Source organism: Salmo trutta, chromosome 30 (assembly GCF_901001165.1).
Source record: "Salmo trutta chromosome 30, fSalTru1.1, whole genome shotgun sequence".
Taxonomy (NCBI): Eukaryota; Metazoa; Chordata; class Actinopteri; order Salmoniformes; family Salmonidae; genus Salmo; species Salmo trutta.
In genome coordinates, this window is record NC_042986.1 from 30285447 (window position 1) to 30309048 (window position 23602).

At 40.7% G+C, this 23602-nt stretch overlaps 1 protein-coding gene across 1 annotated transcript in view; it reads right to left on the bottom strand.

Annotated features, from left to right (window-relative positions):
* Positions 1 to 20667: 20667 nt before the first annotated feature.
* Positions 20668 to 23602, bottom strand: part of LOC115168490 (metabotropic glutamate receptor 7) — a 140765-nt gene continuing 137830 nt past the window's right edge. The window contains exon 10 of the mRNA XM_029723829.1: positions 20668 to 21881. Coding sequence (XP_029579689.1) covers positions 21832 to 21881 — 50 coding nt within the window. The 3' untranslated portion in view covers positions 20668 to 21831. The remainder of the gene's footprint in view (positions 21882 to 23602) is intronic.

Sequence of the window (23602 nt, forward strand, 5' to 3'; positions counted from 1 at the left end):
TCCCCCCACTTCATCAAAACTCTATGCACTCATTAATAATGTACTGGGAATGAAGGTTAATGTATGTGATGAAATATTGATGAGTTTTATAAGAGCCTAGACAGAGCTGACCTTTCAGTTGTCAATGCCTCTGATGCACTGCCTCTTGGCAGTTTGGGCTTGTCCTGTTTTGGTCCCTTTCACTGCTCTGTGCACAAAAACCACCATCTTCTACCACTCTGTCACATTGTCACTGAACACATGAGTTTATTCAGATTGAAGTGAATGGGGATATGCAATCAGCCCTAACCCTGAAGGTCCACTAATGAGGTTTGCGTGTTGGGTTACATTACATGAGTTGAACAAAAATACAATTTTGTCTAAAAAGTGTATTTTCTCAGCTAGCTACATAGCTTTGGGACAGAAGCCATTATAACACTACATTACACACAGGACATGCATACATTTTATGAGTGTACAAGCCCTTGAGCAATGAGTTTCAACAAAACACACATCCAGTGATATATCTTCTATATGAGAATAGCTTTAAATAGGTTGTTTGTTAGTACTATCAGGTATAATACAACACACTAAATAAGATATTTGTTTTTTTCAGGGTGAAATTGGCTGTCAAATTAAATCTCTCCCTTCAAGTGTTCGGCTGTTTCTCTGGAATCATAACAAATGCTCATTAGCCACATGATGCTTCCAGGGCAACCTCTCCCTGAGAGAGGCTGCAATTATTCCACTGTAATAACGCGCTCTCTCTCTCCAATTGACACAAACTGTCAAATTATTCTAAAAAGACACTAATGACCCAGCTTCATATGCAAGCAATCCAGTGGTTGTTGAAGCTATTATAGCTGATCTCCTAATTAACATTGCTGGTAACGCAGTATCTGCGTGGTGCTATGTGTCTTTGTCTCAGTTAAGTGCAGTACTTTTGAATGGGGTGTCATTTGGGACAGATTCTATATAATTTGAGCTAGCTCCATGGGTTGTTGTTGACCTTTGCCCTTCTGATGTCAGAGATGGCTGTATCAGTGCATTCCCACTAAAAGTAGCACTCTACTTGGTGATGTGGTGCGCTGACTCCTCTGTGACCCAGTGTATATCAATTTTTCATTCTGCCTTTCTGATGCAGGGATTCTTACTTACTGTGTAAAAAAGATGGCTGGATTGGGGTATAGTACAGTGTGTGTGTGTGTATATATATATATATATTCGATGTCTGACTGGGGGCGCTGTGTTGAAGCCACTGTCCCTCCATCTTGGTACTCCTCCACCATTGTACAGTTTTTGGGGGAAGCCATATCATATTTACATTTGTTTTTGACACATTTATTCAATTACAGACACCTTAGTGCATACATTTCAATTATATTGTGTGATCTAAACATAAAAATACAAGATTTAAGTATACGTTTTTGAAATCCTACAACAACAAAAATGAAATACATTTCATTTTGTCCATGAAACATGAAATACTGTAGAATTCCATTCATTCCTATGGAGGACTGCTCCTTATGGGGAGTGCTAATATGGTTGACCTGTGGCGCCCCACTTCAAAGCCTCTCACTGGCCAATACATAGCATGAGCAATACAGGATTTATATACATCATTTGGGTGCATTGGATTTGTTTTTGTTTTTGCTTACAAATTATTTCATACAGTATGTTCTTCAATGTCTTTGATATGCAATACTTCATGATGTTTAGGATATTGCATATAAAAGTGTGATGTATTGAGTGTACACTCCTCTCTCTTCCACATAATGGAGAATCTTGTCAGTTATGGTCATTAGACGTCTTCTGTTGAGTTCTGAACATCGCACAGTACTGAATATCCCCCCTGCGGATTTCTGCTTATGATTCATTTTTATGGCACAGATTTATTAGCCCATTCATCTAGAGAACTGATAACCTTCAGGTCAAGGGAAAACAAAAAGACAGAGTTGGAGAAAGAGAAGATGAAGAAGAGATTACATTTGACAATTGACCAACTGTACTCCCCATACTCCACTGTCTTCGAAATGAATGAATTTGTTTAAAATCAGAGATTGGATTGAATCAGGGATATTCAACCGGGGGTACTGCAAGGGGTCCGAAAATAAATGAAAAAGTGATTTTTGCTAAGAGTATTGATTGATTGACTATGACATTTTAAGTCATCCAGCAGTGCTATTTGCAGACTTAGCTCCAGTTAAATGTTGCAAATCTTCAGCAATTCCTGATCCTGCGACTAAAAACAAGCTACATATGGACAGCGCCAAAACTAATGATTCTGTCTCTGCTCAGAAAAATCTGCAGAGCTGGGATGGTTGTATACCCCATATATATATACAGTCAGGTCCATAATTATTTGGACAAATCAAATCAAATGTTATTTGTCACATGCGCTGAATACAACAGGTCTAGACCTTACAGTGAAATGCTTACTTACAAGCCCTTAACCAACAATGCAGTTTTAAGAAAATACCTACAAAAAAAGTAGGAGATAAGAATAACAAATAATTAAAGAGTAGCAGTAATTAACAAAAGTGGGGCTATATACAGGGGGTACCGGTACAAAGTCAATGTGTGGGGGCACCGGTGTCGAGGTAATTAAGGTAATATGTACATGTAGGTAGAGTTATTAAAGTGACTATGCATAGATAATAACAGACAGTAGCAGCAGCGTAGAAGAGGGTGGGGGTGGGGGGGGGGGGGCAATGCAAATAGTTTGGGTAGCCATTTGATTAGCTGTTCAGAGTCTTATGGCTTGGGGGTAGAAGCTGTTTAGAAGCCTCTTGGACCTAGACTTGGCCTTCCGGTACCGCTTGCTGTGCGGTAGCAGAGAGAACAGTCTATTACTTGGGTTGCTAGAGTGTTTGACAATTTTTAGGGCCTTCCTCTGACACTGCCTGGTATAGAGGTCCCAGATGGCATGAAGTTTGGCCTCGGTGATGTACTGGGCCGTACGCACTACCCTCTATAGTGCCTTGCGGTCGAAGGCAGAGCAGTTGCCATACCAGGCAGTGATGCAATCCGTCAGGATGCTCTCGATGGTGCAGCTGTAAAACCTTTTGAGGATCTGAGGACCCATGCCAAATCGTTTCAGTCTCCTGAGGGGGAATAGGTTTTGTGGTGCCCTCTTCACAACTGTCTTGGTGTGCTTGGACCATGTTAGTTTGCTGGTGATGTGGATGCCAAGGAACCTTCCTTCCTTCAACCTGCTCCACTACAGCCCCGTCGATGAGAATGGGGGCGTGCTCGGTCCTCCTTTTATTGTAGTCCACAAACATCTCCTTTGTCTTGATCACGTTGAGGGAGAGGTTGTTGTCCTTGCACCACACGGTCAGGTCTCTGACCTCCTCCCTATACGCTGTCTCATTGTTGTAGGTGATCAGGCCTACCACTGTTGTGTCATCAGCAAACTTAATGAGGGTGTTGGAGTCGTGCCTGGCTGCGCAGTCATGAGTGAACAGGAAGTACAGAAGGGGACTGAGCACACATCCTTGAGGGGACCCTGTGTTGAGGATAAGCGTGGAGGATGTGTTGATACCTACCCTCACCAACTGGGGGCGGCCCGTCAGGAAGTCCAGGATCCAGTTGCAGAGGGAGGTGTTTAGTCCCAGGGTCCTTAGCTTAGTGATGAGCTTTGAGGGCACTATGGTGTTGAACACTGAGCTGTAGTCAATGAATAGCATTCTCACATAGGTGTTCCTTTTGTCCAGGTGTGAAAGGGCAATGTGGAGTGCAATATAGATTGCATCATCTGTGAATCTGTTGGTGTGGTATGGAAATTGGGGTGGGTCTAGGATTTCTGGGATAATGGTGTTAATGTGAGCCATTACCAGCCTTTCAAAACATTTCATGGTGGCTGCCTGAAGTCTAGGACCCATAGACATCACCAGATCCTGCGTTTCTTCCCTGGTGATGCTCTGCCAGGCCTTTCTCTGCAGCTGTCTTCAGTTCCTGCTGTTCTTGGGGTGTTTGCCTTCAGTTTTGCCTTCAGCAAGTGAAATGTATGCTCAATTGGAATCAGGTGATTGACTTGGCAATTGCAGAACATTCCACTTCTTTGACTTAAAATAGTATTGGTTTGCTTTCGCAGTATGCTTCGGGGCATTGTCCATCTTCACTGTGAAACACCGTCCATTGAGTTTCGAAGTATTTGGCTGAATCTGAGCAGATAATATAGCCCTAAACACTTCATAATTCATCCTGGTGCTTTTGTCAGCAGTCACATCATCAATAAATACAAGGGAACCAGTTCCATTGGCAGCCATACATGCCCACGCCATAACACTATCTCCACCATGCTTCACAGATGAGGTGGTATGCTTCGGATCATGAGCAGTTCCTTCCTTTCTCCATACTCTTCTCTTCCCATCACTCTGGTACAAGTTGATCTTTGTCACATCTGTCCATAGGATGTTGTTCCAGAACAGTACAGGCTTTTTAAAATGTTTTTTTGGTTAACTCTAATCTGGTCTTCCTGTTTTTGAGGCTTTCCAAGGGTTTATATCTTGTGGTAAACCCTCTGTATTTACTCTGGTGAAGTCTTCTCTTGATTGTTGACTTTGACACATACAGTTGAAGTCGGAAGTTTACATACACTTAAGTTGGAGTCATTAAAACTCGTTTTTCAACCACTCCACAAATGTCTTATTAACAAACTATAGTTTTGGCAAGTCAGTTAGGACATCTACTTTGTGCATGACACAAGTCATTTCTCCAACAATTGTTTACAGACAGATTATTTCACTAATAATTCACTGTATCACAATTCCAGTGGGTCAGAAGTTTGCATACACTAAGTTGACTGTGCCTTTAAACAGCTTGGAAAATTCCAGAAAATGGTGCCATGGCTTTAGAAGATTCTGATAGGCTAATTGACATCATTTGAGTCAATCCGAGGTGTACCTGTGGATGTATTTCAAGGCCTACCTTCAAACTCAGTTCCTCTTTACTTGACATCATGCGAAAATCCAAAGAAATCAGCCAAGACCTCAGAAAAAAGATTTTAGACCTCCACAAGTCTGATTCATCCTTGGGAGCAATTTCCAAACGCCTGAAGGTATCACGTTCATCTGTACAAACAATAGTATGCAAGTATAAACACCATGGGCCACGCAGCCGTCATACCGCTCAGGAAGGAGACGCGTTCTGTCTCCTAGAGATGAACGTACTTTGGTGCGAAAAGTGCAAATCAATCCCAGAACAGAGCAAAGGACCTTGTGAAGATGCTAGAGGAAACAGGTACAAAAGTACCTATATCCACAGTAAAATGAGTCCTATATCGACATAACCTGAAGGCCGCTCAGCAAGGAAGAAGCCACTGCTCCAAAACCACCATAAAAAAACAGACTACAGTTTGCAACTGCACAAGGGGACAAAGATCGTACTTTGTGGAGAAATGTCCTCTGGTCTGATGAAACAAAAATATAACTGTTTGGCCATCATTACATTTGGAGGAAGAAGGGGGAGGCTTGCAAGCCGAAGAACACCATCCCAACCATGAAGCACGGCGGTGGCAGCATCATGTTGTGGGGCTGCTTTATTGCAGGAGGGACTGGTGCACTTCACAAAATAGATGGCATCATGAGGATGGAAATGTATGTTCATATATTGAAGTAATATCTCAAGACATCAGTCAGGAAGTTAAAGCTTAGTCGCAAATGGGTCTTCCAAATGGACAATGACCCCAAGCATACTTCCAAAGTTGTGGCAAAATGGCTTAAGGACAACAAAGTCAAGGTATTGGAGTGGCCATCACAAAGCCCTGACCTCAATTCTATAGAACATTTGTGGGCAGAACTGAAAAAGCGTGTTCGAGCAAGGAGGCCTACAAACCTGATTCAATTACACCAGCTCTGTCAGGAGGAATGGGCCAAAATTCACCCCTTATTGTGGGAAGCTTGTGGAAGGCTACCCAAAACGTTTGACCCAAGTTAAACATTTTAAAGGCAATGCTTCCAAGTACTAATTGAGTGTATGTAAACTTCTGACCCACTGGGAATGTGATGAAATAAATAAAAGCTGAAATAAATCATTCTATTATTCTGACATTTCAATTCTTAAAATAAAGTGGTGATCCTAACTGACCTAAGACAGGGAATTGTTACTAGGATTAGAGGTCAGGAATTGTGAAAAACTGAATTTAAATGTATTTGGCTAAGGTGTATGTAAACTTCCGATTTCAACTATATACGCCTACCTCTTGGAGGGTGTTCTTGATTTGGCCAACTGTTGTGAAGGGTTTTTTTCTTCACCAGGGAAATAATTATTCTTTCATCCACCAGTTGTTTTCCGTGGTCCTCCGGGCCTTTTCATATTCCTGAGCTCACAAGTGCGCTATTTCTGTTTAAGAATGTACCAAATAGTTGATTTGGCCACACCTAATGTTTTTGCTATCTCTCTGATGGGTTTGTTAAGATTTTTCAGCCTAATGATGGCTTGCTTCACTGGCAGCTCTTTGGACTTCATATTGAGGGTTAACAGCAACAGATAAAAAAAAACAACTCTAGACCTTTTATCTCTTTACTTGTAAATTAACTAATGACAGAATAACACACAACTGGCCATGGAACAGCTGAACAGTCCAATTACTTTTGGTCCCTTAAAAAGGGGGGACCACAAATAAAAAGTGCTGTAATTCCTACATCGTTCACTGAAATTGGATGTAAATACTCTCAAATTAAAGTGGAAAGTCTGCACTTTCAGCTCATATGCATTATTTAATTTCAACTCCAATATGCTGTGGTAGACAAATATTCATGGACCTGACTGTATAACATTCTATTGTTTGCAAGAACTTTGTAATAATTTTGTAATAATAATACTTTAAATTGAAAAACGAAGTTTTGAATCCAGCATTTTGTTCATGAGTTCTAAAATCTCTTCCCAACTATTTTGCAGTCTATATCGCACAGCTGTCAATCTTTTGGTCCTTAGAAACTGTATACTTTTTTTATTGATCACAATTCTTTTACCCAATTTTGGTCTTTAATGCAGGGCCGACAGACTTTCCCCCACTTCCACTTGCCTCTTCCATTGTTGCAGTAATGCTGCAATTAGTTGTAATTTTGATTAGAGCAGACATTTCCATAAACACTGAACAAAAATAAAAACGCAACATGTAAAGTGTTGGTCCCATGTTTCATGAGCTGAAATAAAAAATCCAGAAATGTTCCATAATGACAAAAAACATATTTCTCTCAAATGTTGTGCAAAATGTGTTTGCATCCCTATTAGCGAGCGTCTCTCCTTTGCCAAGATAATCCATTCACCTGGCAGGTGTGGCATATCAAGAAGCTGATTAAACAGCATGATCATTACACAGGTGCACCTTGTGCTGGGGACAATAAAAGTCCACTCTAAAATGTGCAGTTTTTACAGTTTTGAGGGAGCGTGTAATTCTTGAACATGGGGTGAGACATTGTTACTAATCTGCTAGAGAATCAGTTCAGATTTAAGTATAACTTTTGTATGACTGAAGCCTTTAGTGAGAGGTCTAATGCTTTAATATTGAATCATTTCTGCCTTCAGAATTCATATTAATTATGTAAATAGGCCTGTTTAATTTTGTCTGGCTTGCCGTTGCAAATAAAATTTAATATTTTTTGCTCATATAATTAAAAAAACAAGTCACTTGGTGTAGGCAAGGCCATAGGTAAATACACTGCTCAAAAAAATAAAGGGAACACTAAAATAACACATCCTAGATCTGAATGAATGAAATAATCTTATTAAATACTTTTTTCTTTACATAGTTGAATGTGCTGACAACAAAATCACACAAAAATAATCAATGGAAATCCAATTTATCAACCCATGGAGGTCTGGATTTGGAGTCACACTAAAAATTAAAGTGGAAAACCACACTACAGGCTGATCCAACTTTGATGTAACGTCCTTAAAACAAGTCAAAATGAGGCTCAGTAGTGTGTGTGGCCTCCACGTGCCTGTATGAACTCCCTACAACGCCTGGGCATGCTCCTGATGAGGTGGTGGATGGTCTCCTGAGGGATCTCCTCCCAGACCTGGACTAAAGCATCCGCCAACTCCTGGACAGTCTGTGGTGCAACGTGGCGTTGGTGGATGGAGCGAGACATGATGTCCCAGATGTGCTCAATTGGATTCAGGTCTGGGGAATGGGCGGGCCAGTCCATAGCATCAATGCCTTCCTCTTGCAGGAACTGCTGACACACTCCAGCCACATGAGGTCTAGCATGGTCTTGCATTAGGAGGAACCCAGGGCCAACCGCACCAGCATATGGTCTCACAAGGGGTCTGAGGATCTCATCTCAGTACCTAATGGCAGTCAGGCTACCTCTGGCGAGCACATGGAGGGCTGTGCGGCCCCCCAAAGAAATGCCACCCCACACCATGACTGACCCACCGCCAAACCGGTCATGCTGGAGGATGTTGCAGGCAGCAGAACGTTCTCCACGGCGTCTCCAGACTCTGTCACGTCTGCCACATGTGCTCAGTGTGAACCTGCTTTCATCTGTGAAGAGCACAGGGCGCCAGTGGCGAATTTGCCAATCTTGGTGTTCTCTGGCAAATGCCAAACGTCCTGCACGGTGTTGGGCTGTAAGCACAACCCCCACCTGTGGACGTCGGGCCCTCATACCACCCTCATGGAGTCTGTTTCTGACCGTTTGAGCAGACACATGCACATTTGTGGCCTGCTGGAGGTCATTTTGCAGGGCTCTGGCAGTGCTCATCCTGCTCCTCCTTGCACAAAGGCGGAGGTAGCGGTCCTGCTGCTGGGTTGTTGCCCTCCTACGGCCTCCTCCACATCTCCTGATGTACTGGCCTGTCTCCTGATAGCGCCTCCATGCTCTGGACACTACGCTGACAGACACAGCAAACCTTCTTGCCACAGCTCGCATTGATGTGCCATCCTGGATGAGCTGCACTACCTGAGCCACTTGTGTGGGTTGTAGACACCATCTCATGCTACCACTAGAGTGAAAGCACCGCCAGCATTCAAAAGTGACCAAAACATCACCCAGGAAGCATAGGAACTGAGAAGTGGTCTGTGGTCACCACCTGCAGAACCACTCCTTTATTGGGGGTGTCTTGCTAATTGCCTATAATTTCCACCTGTTGTCTATTCCATTTGCACAACAGCATGTGAAATGTATTGTCAATCAGTGGTGCTTCCTAAGTGGACAGTTTGATTTCACAGAAGTGTGATTGACTTGGAGTTACATTGTGTTGTTTAAGTGTTCCCTTTATTTTTTTGAGCAGTGTATGTAAAAAGAATGCCAAGATTATGCAAAGCTGTCATCAATGCAAAGGGTGGCTACTTTGAAGACTCTCCAATAAAAAATATATTTAGATTTGTTTAACACTTTTATGGTTACTACATGATTCCATATGTGCTATTTCATAGTTTTGATGTCTTCACTATTATTCTACAATGTAGAAAATAGTAAACATAAAGAAAAACCCTTGAATGAGTAGATGTGTCGAAACTTTTGACTGGTACTGTATATATATAAAAAAATCTTGCATATGTTATTTATTTCCACAATTAACAAATGATATGCGTAATAATGTAGGCAGTTCATAGGAAGGATTGTCACCTGTTACCAGGATTGGCATTACAATTTCTTTTGGCAAACAATTATTGTGATTCATCCTGTTTTGTCCCTAACATCATTACACCATTGCAACAGATGTGGGACACACACACACACACCACCCTTCCCTCACAAACAACCACAAGCTCAGATATTCAACAGTTGTTCCATCCCCGAGCCCAACTCAAGAGAAGACTTGATGTGTGAATGCATACAGTATACAGTTGTAGCTGTTTGAGAAGGCATGCAAAATTGAGCAAGAAGGGGGAGATTTGATTAACCATTGTCAAGTCCTAGCTGATGGAGCTCAGATACACCCCCCTACCCTGAAACATACGTTGGACCTCAGTTGTGACCATTTTCCCAAGCATCTCTGTGCAGTCAGACTTTTTGATTATTTTGTGGCACCAGGATCACATATATTTTCTTTCTAACGACGTCAATTTCATTTCTCAACTCCTAATATTGAGCTAATTACACTCATTGTAGCTAATTACACTCATTGGAGTATATGGCTATGAAAAAGCACCTGCGAATAGGCTACCAGTGCAGCTGGCTGCTGGTAAGCTTTCTTTTTTTGTTGTACTTTTACCCCTTTTTTGTGATATCCAATTGGTAGTTACAGTCTTGTCCCATCGCTGCAAATCCCCTACGAAGTTAAGAGCCATGCGTCCTCCAACACGACCCTGCCAAGCCACACTGCTTCTTGACACACTACTTGCTTAACTCGGAAGCCGGCAGCACCAATGTGTCCGAGTAAACACCGTCCAGCTGGCAACCAGCGTCAGCTTGAAGGCGCCCAGCCCGCCACAAGGAGTTGCTAGATCACGATGGGACAAGGAAATCCCAGCCAGCCAAACCCTCCCCTAATCCGGATGACACTGGGCCAATTGTGGGTCGCCTCATGGGTCGCTTGGTCACGGCCAGCTGTGACACAGCGTGGGATCTAACTCAGGTCTCTAGTGAAGCCCACTGCGCCACTCAGGAGGCCCCGCTGGTAAGCTTTCTTGACTTGAACATACATTTTTGACAACACATGGCTAACCTTTGTTTAACCAACTAAACAGCTGCTCTTAGGGCCTGATTCAGACTACACACTTCTAAGTAGTTGGTATTCAGACTTACTTTATACAAGTGCGTAACGGGCTTTGCAGTCAAACTAACACGAAAGCCAGTGACAGTTTTAAATGTATGTGGATACAACTGATGGTGGCTACGAATAGTGGCTAATATTTAACACAATACAAAATGTATATAATACAGTAAAAAATCTGGCCAAATAATTAAAACATTCTATAAATCACAAATCAAGAACCTTACTCATCGTTTCATGTAAAGATGGTGGAATTATGAGGGAATTAAGTCAAAGTCAGTATATGTCTTATCTGTAGACGCACCTCCGCCAGACCTTCATTTCTTTGATCTCCATCCCCAACGAATAGCGGGTGAAGAGCATGGTATTCTGATGCTTAAATTCAAGGTCAGGCTACCGTAGAGAGAAAAGGCATAAAAGAGAATTATGTTCCATTTACACACTCTTACCTTGGGTCGGAATCGCCCCCTTGGCAAAAATGTGTTTGGCATTACATTTCTAGCTAATAGGCTATGTTAGAGTTAACGCATCCTCTTCCATGTATAATGTGGGGAGGTCAAAATAATGAAAAAATATCAACCAAATCTATTAATTTTAGAATGTTGATTACTTCTTGCCATTATCCTTCATCTGATGATAAGATCAGACATCATACATTTTTTTGGTAACGTGTTATGGGGGTCCCTGGGGTGCCAGGTTGAAATTCACTAGACACTCTTTTCACGGGACCATTAGCTGCATACCGATTCTCCACTTCTCTCCACACTTTATCACATGGGTTTGTACCTCCAGCCAAAGTTTGCACCAATCCTATGATTTAAATCTATGTACACAGTTCTGGAAAAGGGTGGAGAATCAGGACATAAGGTTTTTATTTACTTTTTTGCTCTTTTGCACACCAGTATTTCTACTTGCACATCATCATCTGCACATCTATCACTCCAGTGTTAATTTGCTAAATTGTAATTACTTGCTACTATGGCCTATTTATTGCCTTACCTCCTCACGCCATTTGCACACACTGTATATAGACTTTCTTTTTTTCTATTGTGTTATTGACTGTACGCTTGTTTATTCCATGTGTAACTCTGTGTTGTTGTTTGTGTCGCACTGCTTTGCTTTATCTTGGCCAGGTCGCAGTTGTAAATGGGAACTTGTTCTCAACTAGCCTACCTGGTTAAATAAAGGTGAAAACATTTATTTTTTAAATAACCAGAGACAATTCGTTGCCACCAATATGGATTACATTATTATCTATTACATTATTATCTATTGATGGTGAACATAGTGCCATCTAGTGAAAAAGTTCAATATTGGATAAACCCTTTCCACACCCCATGCATTATCACTGGGATAAACACAAACCAGAAGATGGCAGTAACACACCTTTGTAAGAGAGTGGGTTCCAAACCAGAGCAACACTACACAAAACGCAGGTTGACGTTTGTTATCATGAGTCTTGTCCTGGAGGCAGAGCATGGCCATTTAAAAATTGTCTATATTGCTGCAAAGTCAAAATTGTCTACATTGTAAAAATTAATGATAACAAAAATGTGCTTTTTAGTCTTACTTTAAGGTAAGGGTTAGGCATGAGGGTTAGCAGTGTGTTTAAGGTTAGGGTTAAGGTTAGGATTACGTTTTAAATCAGATTTTATGACTTAGTGGCTGTGCCAGCTAGTGACCACTCTGTAGAGCTGCCTCCAGAACAAGATTCAAGACAAAAAACTCTAACCTGCAAACAAAACACAAAATAATCATTTGTATGAGTCAGACATAAAATACAGTACTTCAGAAATATCATAACATGAAGTCACATTGAAAATGGATAGCAACAGTAGGAACTGGGATTGATTTACACTATTTATTATAGGTGTTAATACGGTAATAATGCAGATGATAATTATTCTGAGGATGGCTATGTCACTCAAAATGATGTGGTTGTCACATTAAACATTTCTACTCTTAATTTCATCCAAAAGCAACAGAAAAGTGTTACCCAGAGGGCCATGCTGCACAACCACATCTTCTCAGCAGTATATCACTGTTGTCACATTCAACTCAAACTCACACTTGTTCCTGAAATGAGCCATTTGTTAATAGCCTATAAGTAATGAAAGGATTCCCCTTTAATTCACCACACAATAACACGTGTAAAGTCATCTCCGGAGTGACAATTATAATCAGAAAAATGTGATAAATTGGAACAACTGTGAGACTTCCTCTGTAATTCCCTTACATATTTCGAAAGTTTAGGCTAATTGCATTTTCCATTCTTATCTCGTAAATTGGATCCATTCCAGAGTGGAGAGAATAATGTTTTGTCACTCATAGAAGAACAGTAAAGCTCCCATTCATATGAACGTTGTGAATTGTCTTGGAAGTGGGCTCGGATGGGAAGAAAACATGACATAGTCTTAGTTGTACTGACTACTCCCCCTGGTTTATAAGGCGTGAGCCACATTCTGAACTAGACAATACCTTATTGGAGGCCACGGCACGAGTTTGAAGCAATAGTACAAACTGTCATGTGAAAGGTTATTGGGGAATTTGCCTGGGATTAGAACAGGGGGAGGAGAACACTGCAATAATAATGAGTCGGCACTAAGGTCATGTCAGCACCAGCTGTTAAACCATCTTCAACCTTTAGAAAGGATGTTCAACAGATCATCACTATTGCAACGTGTTTACACTCTTTGTTCTTTTTAGATATTAAACCACATTTATCTCCCCAATATACACATATTGTATTAGGGTTGTCCTGTGCATCTCAAAACAAAATCCTCCAAATTTTCTTCCCAAAATGTTACTCAACATTAGTTTCTATATAACACCAAGTGCTAACAGTCAGTATCTAGATAATGTGTGTGAAATGTTTAATAGTGTGTGATGTTTTCAGGGAGGTCTATTTTCTGGGTGACCTGAACATTGACTGGTAAGCAACTAGCTGTTCTATCAAGAAGAAGCTTCTAGCTGTGACTAGTGCCTGTACTATGACCGAGGACTCAACCAACTAGAGGGCATACCAATAGTGTTGGATCTGTGTCATCCACTTATATAGATCATATCTTCACTAATGCTGCATTTCTCCAAAAACATAGCAGTTCCCATTGGCTGTAGTGACCATAACATTGTGGCAATAACAAGGAAAGCCAAAGTGCCAATGGTTGGGCCTAAAGTAATTTATAAGAGATCATTCAATATATTTTCTCAGGACTCTTTTGTTAAAGATGTAAAACATTTACTGTATGTTTACTGTATGTGTATGAGAAAGGGTATCCAGATGCAGCACTGGAAGTATTTGTAAAATGATTAATGCAAATTATTGACAATCATGCACCTGTTAAGAAATTAACTTGGGAACTGTTAGAGGCCTCTGGATTGATGATGAATTGAAAAATGGTATGGTTCAAAGAAATTATGCAAAAGAGGTGGCTAACAAGTCAGGCTGCTCAGCTGATTGGTTGACATACTGTACATTGAGAAAAGGTGTGACTTAATAAAGAGAAGAAGAAATTACATTACTAAACCAAGATAAATGACATACAACACAATGGGAAAAGACTTTGGAGTACCTTAAATTATATCATTGGCAGAACAAAACCTTTAGATATTGCCCATTATATTGCCCATTATTTCAATGACTATTTCACTAATTAAGTGGAAAAGCTGAGAAGTGAAATGACAACATTGAACAGCGAACCATCCTTTTTTAGTAAAAAAATTAACAATGAAAGAGAAGGATTGCTGATTTGAATTTGGTCAAGTTCATGTGGGAGAGATGGAAAAAATATTGTTATCCATCAATAATGATAAGCCACCAGGTATAGACAACCATGATGGGAAACTATTGAGAATCATAACAGACTGAATTGCCACCCCTATTTACTATATCTTTAACCAAAGCATAAAGGAGTGTGTCACAAGCGTGGAAGGAAGCTAAAGTATATAATACCTGAGCCGACAAGATGAAAAATGTGTGGATGTGCCCTTGAGCAAGGCACTGAACCTTAACTTGCTCCAGGGGTGCTGTACTACCATGACCCTGTAAAACAAGACATATCACTGCACCTATCCGGTGTATGTGACAATAATATATATATTTATATAACACAGTACTCAACACAGTACTGTGTGATGGTCCACCCTCCTGTTCCATGTTTGCCGAGTGCTTTGGTGTGTGTCCTCTGTTTCCCGGGGCCCTGAGGGCCAGATGAGTATGTTTGGGTCAGTGAGTGTGGAAATTGGACTTCGCCAGGCCCCTTCTGTTCTCTGTGTGGGGCCACTCAGGGGACCGCAACCCTGGGGAACAGGACTCTAGAAGCTGGATCATAGGATGGATGGATCAAAGGGAAGGACAGACACACAGACACACACACACGCACACACACTACATGAGGAGATAAAAAGTTACTAGATTAGAAATACTGTACGTAGATTGTATCATATGCAGTATAGAGAAGATAAATGAAAATTCTACTCACTATCGTTCTTCACAGACGATGTGGAAGACTGCTCCATTCCAATAATTTAATATTTGAGATCATGTCATGAGGAGTTTTTGTGAAGTCATCTTCAATTGGTACTCTGGTCCATTATCTCCATTGTGATGATACATAATTAATGTGGCCTTTGTGAAGAGTTTAATCAAATCTAGAGTGATCTATACTTCAGAGACAACTGAAAAATGTGTCACACTGAATTTCAATTTGACATTACAGTACATTTCATGGCCAAATTCAGACTGGTATTATACGAGCACTTAATTCAAACTTTCACATGAAACATGCAAAATGATCAATAGGTTTGTGTAAAATTCGGAGTTATGTGCACATAATTCAAGTCAAGATTTGGCCGCAGTGTCCAAGAGCGAGATGTATTACAGTATATAAAACCGTTCCCTGCAAACAAAACACTAGACTGGTGATTTTCACTGGACTGGACATACTTTTTTTAAATTCAAAAGATGCTTTATTGTCTAATTGTAAACATAGACTACTTCCTTTCTTCCTCTGCTTTACACTTTTAGAATAAAAGGTGCCATCTAGAACCTAAAATTGTTCTTCACCTGTCCCTGTAGGAGAACCCTTTGAATAACGTTTTTTTGGTTCCGGGTAGAACCATTTTGGGTTGCATAAAGAACCCCTTCCACAGAGGGTTCTATATGGAACCCAAAAGGGTTCTAACTGAAACCAAAAAAACGGTTCTACCTGGAACCAAAAACGGTTCTCCTCTGGGGACAGCCGAAGAACAATTTTGGAACCTTTTTATCTAAGAGTGTACATTCCTCTTATTTCTCCAGTTGTTTTCTAGTTCTATCTAACCTTTTATTCATTTCCCCTTGAAAAGTGGTGACTTGTGTGGGTTGTGGAAATGCATTGTTTTTGCCATGCTCCTTGAAATCAAGGGCTTAGCTCTAATCATATTTCACAGCCAGCGTGTACTTATCTCTGTCACCTCTTGTTTAGGCCACAGATGTATCTGCCTTCACATAAACGCTGTTGGCTGTTGCTTTGCCATGGACCTGTGTTATGATTTGCTTTTAAAAATGCATGACTTTTTGCAGTACATGTGCAGGCTCTGGCCATGTGAACAACAGATTTTATTCAGCCGACAGCAAAACAAATATGCAGCATATTCACAGAAATCATAATGTCAACACGCGGCAGTCATTTTCTCAATTAATGGATTTATTTTTTTTTGTGGAGGGAAAAGCGGTTTGCATCTGCGCTACTGCTACAAATAGAATGAGTTTTCTTTCTCACACAGCCAATCTTAATAACACAATCAGTCAATTATAGCCATAATGTCAGATATGTGATTTCCAAATTATCATTAGCAGCTAGACGCTAGAGAGAATGAAATTAGCAGTCATGGAGTGAGGGAAGGAGAGGGAAGTAGAGAGAAGTGGAGAGAGAAGTAAAGAGAGAGAGCGAGAGATATGGAGAAACCCATCCTTTCGTCCATACAGAGCAGAATAGACTCCACAGCCAAGCAGCCAAGCCCGGGTGAAGATAAAGGAGATGACTGAGTTAATTGCAGACTGTCACAACCCATATCTCTAATGAATGTCAAACCAACAGATTTCAAACATATTCTCTCCACCCACTAAACTCCTCTCGGAAGCAAAGGGAGTAAAACAGAGACAACTAAATATATACCAGGAGACAGTAATGTAATGAGAATAATGCCTGCTCCGTTCCCCTGGTTAAAAATGCAATAACGTTATGACACACTCTCTGTACAGTGTCAGCAGAAATGGAGCGATGGGTGGACCAGGGTATGGAAGTGGGCTGACACCAGAAGACCCCACAGCCATTAATAGAGAGAGTTGGAGAGAAAAAGAGGGAACTTTCTCTGGTATTGCTCAATTAGAGATCCCTATTCCCTGAGCATTGTCATTATCATCCATTTACTGTAACTGATATGTGGAATTGCATTAATGGGCAAAAGGGCAACTGGGTGATTCTATTTAGCTACTGTAGCTACTGCATGGTAAGTACCTAGAGAGTGACATCCATTAAAAAGATAACATGTTACACCTAGCTGATAGCTAGATAGATAAAGATAGATGGAGGGAAAGACAAAGGGATAAAGAGAGCGAGAAATAAAGAGAGAACAGAAGAGTGGCTTAATCCACAGGAAGTTGCTCTATCTGGCCCAGTCGTCCAGTGAGGGAAGCAGATAAGGTTTCACTATGGCTGGAGTTGGATAATTGGACATTTATGGAGAGATAGGAGAGTGGAGAGAGTAGGAGCCATGAAACAGAGCTAATTTGGACTCATCATTGGTAAATTGTCTGTGAAAGAGCACATCAGAGTTCTGACAACATGAGGAAGGCTTGAATAAACGGAGATGTGTGGAGAGTCTGAGGGGAAAGCTTGGGTTGTGTTTGTGAGTTCTGCAACTTAGATGTGGTATAAAGAAACAACAGACACAAGTGAAGATTGGATTCTAATGTAAAAGTCAAGACAACAGAAAGCTTTAAGCCAGGTCACACACCAGAAATTGTGGGTGTCCATTCTTCTTTAGAACACTTCTTTGGTGTCCAATAAGAAGGTGAAAACACCTTGCGACCTACAGGCTTAAATAGCCTTTTTAAAGTATTTTAAAGTATTTGGGCTAAACATATAACCAGTAAAACTGTCTACAAAAATTAAAAGTTAAATTGGCTACAAAAAAAAACCTATTGGCTAAAAGTTTCCCCTTGTGTTAGCTTATAGCTATCAGACTACCATGATTACCTTTCTTTCTCTGATCTCAGCCTACTTGAATCTCCCACTAGACTCAAGTGGGCTATCTACATAACGGGCTCTTTAACACATAGCAAATACAATTCTATGAGTCTTTAGTGTAGAACGAAAAGTGAACCTGATTTCCATTCTTCTGAAGTGGTAGGAATATCCAGAATGCACCTTGTCTTGAATTTCAAAGATCAATTCCTCTTAAGAATATTACTGCCACCTCTTCAAGTCTGCCGTTTGTTATTGAGATACTGAAGAGTATTGTTTGAGGTGCAGATAATTGTTCAAAACATCCAATAAAATGGCAGTTTTTTGTTTTGTTTGTTCTTTCATTAATGCTCTTGGAGTTTGTTTGATTTGTTGTAGTTTTTTCCCCAGAGGGCCACAAATCCAAATGTGGGCCAGCCCCTACCGATTGCCTCCACACAGACACTGACAAGCTGGAAGAGGAGAGGCTAGTATTAATTGAGCATAAGTGGGATTTTTCTTGGCTGCACGCGAGAGGAATGACAGACTATACATTTGAGAAGTAAAGACCATCTGGTCTCAAAGGAACCTGGGAGTTGCCAGACGCAGCTAATGGGAAACAACAGAAACTCTGTGCTGAGAATGGATCTCCTCTCTCCCTCTCTTCTCCTCTCCCTCTGACACACACACACACACACAGGCAGATTACTGCAGCAGTAGCAGCAGCAGCATGCCCAGTCATACGTCATGTCATGTGTCTATGTAATAGACTCCAGGGGGCTTTACATGGTAAGCAAACAGGTTTACTTCGTGTTTCTCAGGGGGATGTAGCTATTGTGAGGCATTGTAGTTAATAAAGAATAATGTACATTTACAGGCACATACAAGAGGTAAATTGTGTTTACCTTATTAGGGGTTCAGCAGCTAAGCTGTTGAAACCCTTTTGTATTTATTTAGTTAACTATTGTTATTCCTCTTCTTCCGATAGGCCAAATTAAAATACTAATTATCTTGAGATGATAAGGCCTAGGAAGGTGCAACCTGGCATGATGGAAAAGGGTCACACTCTCTCATGCAATACCATGCCAACAGGCCACATGGTGGCGCTATAACAATCGATTTAGCATGCAAACTTTGACCTAGTGTCATAACATTCGGTTTGTAGTTCCCTCTCCTTACAACGAACAAATTTGCCTCAAGCACCGTTTAGAATTTTGTGAAAAACACTTAAAATGCTACTCCTCTGGCACCGAATGACAGATCTGTACGAAACCTAATATGTGGCATCTATGGACAAAGTTCTCCCAACGCAACATCCAGACTAGTTCCTAAAACAACATGGCTGCTATTGACCAATAAGCATTCATGTGGGCATGGTCGGGCATATAAATGCATATAAATCAGTCATGGAAAATTTGTATTGTAACAAAACTTGGTACACATGCTCCAAATACTGTTAAGACTCAACACAGTCAAATTGACCACACATTGGCACTACTTATTTTACTAGGCAAGTCAGTTAAGAACAAATTCTTATTTTCAATGATGGCCTAGGAACAGTGGGTTAACTTCCTTGTTCAGAACAACAGATTTGTACCTTGTCAGCTCAGGGATTCGAACTTGCAACCTTGCGGTTACTCGCCCAACGCTCTAACCACTAGGCTACCCTGCCGCCGCTATAACGGGTACATGTTTATATCTCTTAATCTGTTCGATTCAGAGTGATGAAATTTGGCACACATGCTCAGGGATATGAGTCTAGCTAAACTGTGAAGTATGGTTATGTTATGCCACATGGTGGCATTGAAAAACCATTAATGGAAGCTCATTGGATCATAGCAGCCATATTGTTTGAGCTAGAGTCCTGGAAAATGTTGAGTTTAAAGACATGGGTACATAGATGATATATATACCACATTTGGTGACAAATTTGCCCAGCGGTCCTGAAGAACAAGACGTTTAAAATAGTAAACACCATTGAAAAGGGTCCAAAATACCACAAAAGCATAATATTGAATGACCTGTTTGATGTTGAGTTCTGATATCTGGCAAGCGTGGTAAACAGTACAGAAGTAGCTCATCCTAGGGCAATGTGTCCAATTTGTCCTGATGGTGGCACAGTGGACACACAGCTGAACCCCAGCAACGCTGCTTGCAGCTTTAAAATAGGCTTTTTTTTGTATGTGGACAAATTGTTCTGCCATATTTCATTTTCAACATACAGAGTATTGGTGTTGGGAAAAGAGGAGGCTGAGGGAGAGGCTGAAAAGGGAAGAGAGTCAGGTTGGGAGAAAGTGAGGGTGGAAGAGAGTGAGAGAGAGTGAGGGTGGAAAGAGGGAGCGAGAAGATGAAGAGAGAGAGAGAGAGGCATAAAAAGAGACAAACAGAAACAGAGGGGGTAGTGGAAGAAATGGGCCAGCTAGTGGACATAGTTTATCTATCTCCCAGGAACCCATCTCCTCTGCATGACAGCGTAGCTCAGTGAGCCTGATAATGTGGCATTCACAGGGTGAGACACAAAATGAGCAGATTACATTGTCATCAGTTTACATGAAGCCATAAACAAAACACTGATTAATGGTATTTACCCATGCATCAGTGCAAACACAGCTGTTAATCTCTCTATTAGACACACGTGCAAACACAAACACATGCATGTGAATGCATGCAAGCACACACACACGCACACACATAAATATGCATGCACACATGCCCCCTCACGCCACACTCACGCCAGTATAGGAATATTGACACAAACACACACACAAGCACTCACACACATGCACACAAATAACGATTAGGTTCCGCCTTGTTTAATTGTATAAAAGATAACAAAATGATTTTATTACATGTTGATAATTGGACAGACAACTTCACAACATACTTGCATGATTGTTCAGATAGGTTTTCTTCCCACACCATTGATAATTAAGCATAAAATACAAAACTATATAAAACCAACATGCTGACAGATGCAGAGGGGTCCATTTTAATAACAGATTAAAGCCATATTCTGTTATGAATCAAGTCATTTCTTTAAAAGAAATTAATAAACTTCAGAATGATGCTTAAGATCATAGTCATTTCAGAATTTATTTATCTTTTTTTTGTTTTACATCAAATAGAACAGACATACATTCGCACATGCAATGTGAACAGTTTGTGCTGCTTTTTAATTACGATCCAAAGCCAATTAAACATATACTGGATATTTTGTTGTTGTTATCCAAACATGAAAATACTCTCAGATATTTACAAAAAATATAGATACATTGCTCCTCACGCTGACATAGTTATTCATGTTAAAATGATTGATGTGAGTGGATTTCATAAAAACTAAACGCATGTGGCAGAGCTTGCTAGTCATGATGATTCAGTCAAGGTCGAAATTCAACATAACATTATGTTGAAAAAATGTAAAGATCAGGCACAAGGAACTCAGAAGAAACCTCACTTAACTTAAAAACAAACCATGGGCACTGCAAGAGAATATGGCTTTAATGGATATTACAACAAAAAAAACATTTAAATAAACTGTCCAGTCTTCTTTTTTTTCTCAGGGATTACTTAGACTGACTCCTGTATCACAGAGGTTGTTCACATCACTGACTGTTTCAGAGATAAGGGAGCACACTACAGAGGTTCTAAGAACCCACAGTCTGGTTCTAGAACAGATCAGAACAGAACAGCATGGATCAGGGCCCAGTTACGATCCTACAGCTAGCTATCTCTTCATCATTCACTGCTCATATCAAATATCTCCATCCCTCCATTTTTCCTTTCCCCCTTCATCTTCCTCTTCAGAAGACAAAAATGATAAAGGTTGACACCATTCACAGTCCTGGAGACCATAGTAATATCTAGGCAGCCTGCCACTGCCACTGCCCCTACCCCTGCCAGTCTTCTCTTCCTGTGCTCCTCAGTTATGGTCACCATCCCAGAGTAAGGACACGGAGCATTCCCTGGGAGGCCATTAGATCCTGAGGTTGTTGTAACTCACATATGTTTTCTTCGTAGCTTGACCTGAGAAGCGAGGTAGGTCAAAGATTATAATGATTATAAGAATATTATAACAGTGCAAGAAAACACAATAAGCAATGGACAAACATACGCAGACATAAAGTGCCTTCAGAAAGTATTCATACCCATTCACTTATTCCACATTACCCCAATAATGACAAAGTCAAAACATGTTTTTAGAAATGTTTGCAAATCTATTGAAAATGAAATACAGAAATATCTAATTTACATAAGTATCAGGTGCATCCAATTTCCTTTGATCATCCTTGAGATGTCATGACAACTGTATTGGAGTCCACCTCTGGCCAATTCAATTGTTTGGACATGATTTATGAAGGAACACACCTGTCTATATAAGGTCCCACAGTTGACTGCATGTCAGAGCAGAAACTATACCATGAAGTCCAAGGCACTGTTCTTGGATCTCCGAGATAGAATTGTGATGCGGCATATATCTGGGGAAGGGTGTAAATCAATTTCTAGAGTGTTGAAAGTTTTTAAGACCACAGTGGTCTCCATCATTGGGAAAATGAAGAAATGTGGAACTACCCGGACTCTGCCTAGAGCTGGTTGTCGACTAAACTGAGCAACAGGGCAAGAAGGACCTTGGCCAGGGAGGTGACCTTGGCTGAGATGGAATAACCTGCCAGAATGACAACAATCTCTACAGCACTTCACCAATCTGGGCTTTATGGGAGAGTGGCCAGACGGAAGCCACTCCTGAGAAAAAGACACAACAGCACACCTGGAATTGTTTTATTTTAATTTTTACCTTTATTTAACTAGGCAAGTAAGTTAAGAACAAATTCTTATTTTCAATGATGGGAGCGAGCAGTCGCACTTCGCTTCGCTCCACAGGTAATATTACACTTCATTACATTACAACGGTTTGGTTTGTTTGATCTGAGCAATTTTTCTTAGCTAGCTACATAGCCGTCTTTGTATCAAAGATAATTGTGTAGTTTAGAGTAATTAGAGTAATTATCGAGGCTAGCTATTTTTCGTCCTCCTAACGTAGTCAACACTGCTAGCTAGCTAGTCAACACTGCTAGCTAGCCAACTAGCCAACTTCTACCGACTAGCAGCACTGTAGAAACTCTTACATTACAACGGAACGACTTGATTAGTGTAGTGTTAGTGTTAGTTAGCTAGCTACATAGTTGTCTTTGCTGTCTTTGTATCTAAGATAATTGTGTAGTTTAGAGTAATTATCGAGGTTAGCTAGCCAGCCGCGACGCAACGCCTTGTCCAGACTCCAGACTTAGTCAACACACCTAGTCATCATACCCACTGCTAGCTAGCCAACCGTTACCGACTAGCAGCGCTGTAGATACTAATACATTACAACGGAACGATTTGACTAGTGCAGTGTTTGCTAGCTAGCTACATAGTTGTCTTTGTCATTGCTTGATAATTGTGTAGTTTAGTAATTATTGAGGTTAGCTAGCCAGCTATTTCCGTCCCCCGCGACGCCATTTTTCCAAACCTAGCCAACTATTACCGACGAGCAGCATTGTAGAAACTAAATACATTACAAAGGAACGTCTTGATTAGTGTTATGTTAGCTAGCTACAAAGTTGATTTTGTATCATGACAAGGTGTAGTACTGAAACTATCGAGGTTACCTAGCCAGCTACACGTTCAAACAAAGTCAACAACCCACCACTGCTAGCTAGCCTACTCCACCAGCCAGCAGTACTGTATCATTTTCGTCATTTTAGTCA